Here is a 7,930-nt window from a genome sequence, read left to right as displayed (position 1 = left end):
GGACAACACTTTGTATCCTGTTGTCTTCGTGTTGGCCACGAGGGTCCCACATTGTTCATGCAGTAGCACAGCAAGGTGAGCGAGCTGGCACATGCCCACACAGAAGACTCGTGGTGGGTGAGGAACTGGATCCAGCCCTTCTCCATGTGGGTCTCTCCATGGGCAGATAAATGCAAGGAGCCCGTGGTGTGAAGCAGTCCTCAAATCCTTGTGAACCTGGCCAGCACAGCGTGACCCACATAGGACAGTGGCTCCAGAATCATGTTCTCCTGCCTTAAGCAACTGAAACAGAGTGTGTACCAAAACCTTCTCCTCTTTTGCTCCTGGGAAGAAGAGAGAAAAAAATGCATAGAGCAAGAAAGGAATCAGAAAAATTTAATTTGCTACCAAAACAGGTTATTTTGAACATTTCTTTTAAACAAAAATCCCTGCAGGGGACTGGTGTTAAGGCCTGTTAGAAGCAGCATAAACTCAGCTCCTGACCTCCCCATGGCCAGGACCAAACATGGTAGTCTGATCTAGCTGGACTCCACGTGCTGGGAGTGCTCTTTCCATCCTTGCAACAGAAGAAAGGTTTCCCTGAGGCTGATCCACTGGCTCCAATTTTTGTGCTCATTACAAAACACCAAGGAAAACCCTTAGGACCAGGCAATCTTCACTTAAATAGCTACATAAAGAACTCTTCTCAAGTGAAACAATTTCAGAGCCGAGCTTCAGAGAGCTCTTTGAACAGCACTTGGGCAGGGCGTGCAAAGCTGTAGGAAGCAAACCCATGGACCTACTATCTCCACCTGAATAATTTCAGTGGGTATTCTGGAAGGAAATCTAATTGTGGTGGTGGGGAGGGTGATGATGAGGCAGCTCTGTGCCAGGGAGGTGAGGCACCACCTGGTTGCCCAATGGTGCATGGATTGCATGAGGCAGTGCTGTGTTACAAGTGATTTTGCAAGCTTCCCAGCCTGATGGTGCAAATCTCACTGACAGTGAAGGATTACTCTATCCTTAAAAAACTCAGGGTCTTGCACAGATGCCAGAACAAGAAATGGGAGTTGTCATCTCGAAACACAGGACAAGAGAGAAACTTAGGTATGGCAAGAGAGAAGCCATCACCCTGCCTAGTTACAGGGAATGCCAGCACTGTTAGGCAGCATGTTAGACAAGAACATAAAAAGGCTCCTCCCAGGGCAGTCAGTGGGTCCTGCTGTGAACCACTCCATGAAGGATGTTCTTCCTCTCTCCACTTTCTCTAAAGACTTAGAAGGAAACAAGTCTCTTAATACAGACCTTTTCCTTCAGCCTCTGAAGCAAGACGACACACTCCCAGTCAGCTGTACCCAGTACTGGCAGGACCCACCACCTTCCATAGAACCTCTATCCTGCTATCTCCACCAAATGTTGGAGAGAACCCCTTCCCTTTGGGTTAAGTGTCAGTCAACAGCCATTCCTCTCACTCACTAGATATCCAGCAGCTCAAGCAGCAGGACAAGCTTTGAAGGCAGGCAAAGAAACAGTGCAGGGAGGTAGAGGACAAACTCAGGCAGTGATGTTAGTGCCAGGTTACAGCTCTGGAGAAAGCACTGCTTAGCATTGCCTCCTGCTCCTCCTGCAGCATCTTCTCATGCTCTTGCACCCTGCAGCAGCTTATCCTCCTCTGCTGGCTTTCATCCTGTGGATGCAGAAGCAAACCTAAGGCCTGAGACCCTTCAGCTCTTCCTTTTGGCAAGGCTGAAGGTGTTTCTCTGCTCCCTACAGGTGAAGGGGCTCTCACCTCCTCCCTCTGAGAAGCAAGATGAAGAGAGAAATTTAGGGCAGAGGGTACTGACCACCAACACCATCACATCCACAGAAGCCCCTGTGCACCCGTTGCCCTCATGAAGCCCAGCATGAAGTGTCTCAGGAGCAAACACCCTTCCTTGTTCTCCTGAGCACAGCAATGCCCATCTGAAAAAAAGTAGATGGGGTTTTGCTTAAAGTCTCCCTGTCAATCTCCTGCATATCTCACCACCAGAGAAAACAGTCACTGCACATGAGGAGCTCCAGAAATGTGGATGACAAACCACACAGAGGCCAAACTGGAATAAAACAAAGACATCTGCTTAAAAATTCAGGGCCTATCTCCACTCCTGCTAGAGACACTAGACCTCTTTTAAGAGCAAGGACAGAGGGTGAGCTCTCTGCCTCTCATGTCTCAGCACAAAGCCTCTCTAGGATGAGAGTCACTCAGGCATGTTATAAGCACAGACCACGCTCCTCACTCCTGGGAATCATTTCTGGTTGAGGTCTGATTCAAGGTTCTCAGGAAACATGACAACATTTCACCTGTTGTATTAAACTGCAAAGGAAGTGTTTGGGGCAGCTGGAGGGTGAAGCTTTGGCTTTCATCACTATTATTTTCTGTAATGGCAGGGAAGACAGAGAAATCAATTTTTTTCATTGCATATTTGAGCTCTGAAGAAACAAAGAGGAAGTGACAATCATCTTGTCAGAAAGACAAGATGCTGAATACAGAACAAGGCCCATTTTGACTTTTGGGGACTGATTTGAATGCTGTGAGCATACATAGACATTGCAAGTACCATCCCCAGCTGTAGAGACTGCTTACCAGGGTCTCTGCTTCTTGTGGCCTTTCTGGCACATGCTACCTGCTGGAGATGCAGGTGTTGTGCTAGGGCTGCTGTGGGGTGTAGCAGTCATGGCAGGGCTGTTCTCCTGTTAGGCAGCAAGGAGCACAACAGCTGCTGAAAACACAGCCCATACCCTACTGCACCAGATCAGCACTCAGACAATGGAGAGAGACACCAAAAAGCCTCCGACAGTAACATTAAAGACAGGTCTTCTAAGAATGTGCCATAAGTAATTCTTTGTGGCAGTAATTACATGGGTCATAAGAGGATATAGTTAAAATGGAGGACTTACCTACATATCATGCTCTTCCAGCGACAGCTTCTTCTGGAGCAATACCGGTTAAGCAGCAAAGCAGGGCTGAAGTTGAGCTGTAACCTCTTGCACACTCAGTTTTCCACATGAAGAGGCTAGAAGGAGGGTACAGCCAGCTGCCCCTTTCCAACCTCCCATGGAGAGAAGGAAGACACCACCCCAATACCCACAAACCACGGGCCAAGTACCTGAACGGACAGCAGTCTGCCTAGGACAGCCAGCCACATGGCTGAAGACAAGGTTTCCTCCCTGCGGGTGCATACTGAATATGTCATGCAGTAAAAAGAAACCAGCAAAATTAAACACAATGCAATGCTTCAGGTCTTTATTGTTGCTGTAGAGTAACTGATACATGGTTAAAACATTCTAATATAATCAGTGAATACTGAGAACTAAGGCTTTCTGTAGGTTTGTAGTATCCTGGTGTTTCCTTTCACGCAGTGTGCATATAAAATCAAGTTATAAAAACACAGATCTTTTTAAAACAATACAGATTGATGCAATGCACAAAACTAGGAACTACATTTTGTATGACCAAAACAACACCTTAAAGACCAGCTTCAGGCCTTGCAGCGTTGAAGCCAAGAGAGAAATGTCTTGGTCTGGCATCCTGCTACCCAGATGAGCTTGATGACAGACACAGATGGCATGACTCCAACCTTCTGCTCTGAGCAGAGAGAAAGAAACCCCTGGTGCTGATGAGGAAACATCTGACTGAGCAAATGAGAGCAGTATCCTTAAAGCATCTCAAATAATGTAAGCAAGACTCAGCAGGACCTGTAGGTCTCTCAGACAGAGCAGCTGCTGCTGAGCAGTTTGGTTGCTGGGACTACAAGAGAAGGTGATCCATGAAAAATGGGCTAAGGAGATGAGCCCTGGTGCCAATATGCATCCCATGAAAGCTGGGGGGGGTGTGATTCTTGGAGTACTAGCACCTTTAATGTAACAGCATTGAAAATGTTTCAAAGTGATTTACCTGGCATAGAATCATTTAAGTTGGAAAAAGACCTTTAAGATCAACGAGTCTAACCACAAACGTAACACTGCCAAGTCCTCCACCATTAAACCATGTCCTAAAGTGCTATCATACTGCACTTTCAATAGGAAAACAGGGTAAGAACAAGAGCCTCCAAAAAAATCTGTATATTAGAACCTTTTGAGTAAAAAGCCACATTTTGACCAGAGAATAAAAGAATTCACAGAAAGATCTTCCCCCAGTTCCTTAACCACTTTTCAAGCAAAGAAGCTTCCATACCCACAAAGCTTTTTATTAATCTTTTTCTCCCATCTTGCATTTCTAATTGAGCTGGATAATGATGCACAGAACCCAAAAATTTACCTCAGCCACAAAGCCAAATCCTTTCCCTATGAGAGGAGGATTCTTCACTTACCATGTGCTGTCCCAAATCATGGAGTCAGGCACTGAAAATGTGACATTAGCAGCTGACCAGAAGAGTATTCTTACTCCTCTATCTGAATACAGGGGAGTGAAGGATGAATTACACATTTGCAGGATGTTTACCACATCACAGTAGGTTCCACGTTTGATTCCACTTGGGAGAAAACCCCTCGTAAGGGTCAACAAAGGATCACATTTGATTTCATTTTCAGAGCCCAACTCTAATCGCACACAGATTACATCTTTTCACCACTCCATGACCAAGACACACTGATGTTTCTAATACATTTGATGACAGCACAAAGTTCTCTGAATGACTGAGAAAAGCAGAGCTAGTATTTATGTCCCAAATATATATAACCTGTCCTCTGAAGTCATTCCTGAAGGCTATGTTAAGGCTACTGGAATAGGCTGGCCATGGTTACTCCTGGTACAAAAGCACAGCCATGGCCCAGGACAGACTAGAAGAAGCCTTTTAGGTCTCCTCTGCATCACCCACAGATGCGGTTTTGAGGTTTTCCCTTGCAGCTAGTTACCTGGACGTGCAGGGAACTGCACCAAAGCAGCGTATTAGGTGAAGAAAACCCAGGCTATGTACATGGAAGCTGCAACCACGCCTTCGATGTCTCAGAATTACATTTTAAAAAGTCCTCATAGTGCAGAAAGGACCTCCTTCCACTCGTGACACTAAAAAGACCAGTTGTCTGGCATCAGGTACCCAAATATAAACATGAAAAAATTATTAAGAAACATAACCCTAAATATAAACCTAGTTTTATTTGTTTTTAAGAAAAAAGGATTAAAAAAATTAGAGTAAAATAGATGGCTTCAAGTACTTTCAGCATAATAAACCATTAGTTATTATAACCATAGATTAAAAAATACTTGTCACCTTGCAAGGGACAGCTGAATAGAGGCTGGTGATTCGTTCAAAAAATGGCCTTTGATACCAACACACTAGACAACACGTTTAGTGTAATTTAGAAGAAAACAGACGTGTCTGCCGTGCCGACCCAAGGCTTGAGCTGTTCAGCACAGTACAAGATACATTTTGCACTCTGTACTTTCACATTTCCTGGCAATACCACTCACCACACAGAGCCAGGCCATCTTGGTTTAGCTCAAACAAGCCTTCACACAATAAACAACAAAAAATTTAGTAAGTCAGGAAGGTTTTGCAGCAATACAGTGGACCAATTGGTCTATCATTTCTGAGGTTGAAAACCAAATCTAACCTGAAAGGGTGCTAAGTGCTGGCAATGTTTATATCTTTTTACTACGTGAGCACAAGCATTACTTTCATTTTATATGACAAGGAAGACACTTGAAAGTGCCTTGTCTGAGTTTAAGCTTTCAGATTTTAGGAAGGTTATGAAAATAAGTATTATAGTGGGAGCCTCAAAAAGAACTCTCAAAAAAAAAAAATCCCGACAGAGGTCAGACAAGCAATGATGTCATCAGACAACCAAAGGGAAGATGCACCTCAATTTCCCTGTGCTGTGATAAGTGTGAAATCCATCTATTGTACCTATAGCAGACAACCATTGCATCAGCTGTGTTTCAACAGGTCTGCTGAAAGACATGTATGGAACAAGCACTCTTCCTGCTTATCTATACGGACAATTGAAATGCCTAAGGAAGTAATGCGAAAACCAAAATAAACAAACACTTAAAAAAAAAAAAGATATCTTGCCTCCTACTCTGAAAAAGAAAGAACATGTTCTCAATCACATAATGTCTACAAGGAGACCTTTTTGAAAAACATTGCCCAGCTACTCAGACAGACACTTATTTTTGTCTCTACAAGAAAAAAACACTAATAAGCCAACAAAAAACCAGCTCCTCTACCCCGCAGCTCTGTATACTACAATAGGAAAGAGTCTCCCACAGCTAACAGGGAGACCAAAACAGCATGAAACAGTGAAAAATAAAACTTAGCTGAACAGGTCTATTAAATAATCAGTTAAGACTTAAATGGAGGCAGAGCCAGCACTATTTTCTGTACTACAACACAAGACTGCAAGGCCTAAAAATCACTCTGGGTGACCAAGCCAGAATGGTTAAATAGTGATGGGTTCAGTAGTGTTTGGAAAAGCTGACGTGAAACTATTATTATTTTAAAATAAATCTGAATATTTGAAATAGAAAAAAAAGAAACAGAACAACTTCTCCAACTTCCACCTACCATCAAAACATCATTAAACTTACCAGCTTTCCAAATCTGGTGCTTATTTTACAACAATGTGATTAGACAGAAATCATACATCTATCTGTCTCAGCTGGGCAGTTTGGGTTTCTACACCAAAGTTCAGTGCATGTCACATTTATTAATGTCCTTACGATTGTTCAACAATCCAGCAATTTGTTTCTTAATTACAGCAGAGTGTAGTTGCTAGCTGCTTGCAAGAGCAATGTTGAAATTACATTCAGAGTTAAAAACTACCAGTTTCACGTGTAGCAATAGCTAACATTTTTCTTTCTCTTCACAAAATCAAGTGCAAACGTCTAACAATGGCGACAGTAAAACACAATTCTCATGCAAAAATTCTTCCCTGTGCGTAAAATTTCCAGGACATCTCAAATCCACCCATTTTCCTGTCTTTCTTTACCTCGGAACTAATTGGTTTTTATTTTTGTGTCGTGAAATTTCTGTTGCTTTTTAAAATACCGATGGCAAGCGAGTTCAATTAGTTCCAGCCCACCGAAAATCTTTTGCTGCACGACAAAAAAGATGATCATGCTTGCAAAATACCATCGTGCAAAGCTGTACAGGTATAGCACTGCAAGCATGCCCAGTGGGAACACCGTCCAGTAGAGGAGCGAGACGCACTTGACTGCGAGGACCCTGAGCTCGGATTTACAGGGTGGAATGATGCCCTGCCCGGCTGCACTGAAGCATCTTCCACCTTCGTAGAAGTGTCGGAGTCTCTCCTCTTTCTCTTCCCAACGCTTTCGGCACCAAAGCTGCAGCTCCTCCTTAGAAGTGGGCACTGCCTCTATGGGATATCTCTGCACGTGAAAGTGGATCTCCTTCGGGAAGTTTCCATTCAAAAGGTGCTTCTCCGTCTGAGGAATGTTTTGGGGGTATGCCACGGTTATGTCATGGATAGCATCGAGATTGTCACCTACAGGAAAGGTTTGGGGGAAAGAAATATCAATACAAATCGTGTAATGGCCAGAACACTAATTCACTTCAAGGCGTGACTGAAAATCGTCACAATCCTGGCAGAAATCCCAAAGACACGTTAGCTATGCAGAATGTTTTATCTGCTGTTATCTCTGAGAGCTGAAAGCTCCAACTTTTCCTAGTAATTATCTATTCTGAATCTGAGCAAAAAACTTTGAGAACAAAAATATACACTGTACAAACTAATGTAGATTTACAACAGTGAGTAAGAGAATAAAATCAAATTTTAAGGAGTGAAGATGCACATCTGGTCTTGGATAAAGAGCACAGTGTGTGAGACTAATCCTCAGTTACTCATACTTGCGCTGCAAGCTGAAATTGCTTTTAACTTAAGAAATACAACTTAGAGTATGATCCCACGAACACTGAAAAAGACTGAGTTTGATCTGGAGCAAGCAGCATGCACA

General features: G+C 43.4%; 1 protein-coding gene across 1 annotated transcript; it reads right to left on the bottom strand.

The window, feature by feature from the left end:
• Nucleotides 1-6,952: 6,952 nt before the first annotated feature.
• On the bottom strand, nt 6,953-7,461 carry LOC103773381 (lysocardiolipin acyltransferase 1-like; the record flags this gene model as incomplete). Its single annotated transcript, XM_008940745.1, has 1 exon — nt 6,953-7,461. A coding segment is annotated over one exon (509 nt), but the record flags the coding sequence as incomplete, so codon positions are not given.
• Between the last annotated feature and the right edge of the window lie 469 nt (nt 7,462-7,930).

The sequence above is a fragment of the Merops nubicus genome, unplaced genomic scaffold, assembly GCF_000691845.1.
Source record: "Merops nubicus isolate BGI_N331 unplaced genomic scaffold, ASM69184v1 scaffold1645, whole genome shotgun sequence".
NCBI lineage: Eukaryota > Metazoa > Chordata > Aves > Coraciiformes > Meropidae > Merops > Merops nubicus.
The sequence above is the reverse complement of the archived record's forward strand: the minus strand, read 5'-3'. Positions and strand labels throughout refer to the sequence as shown.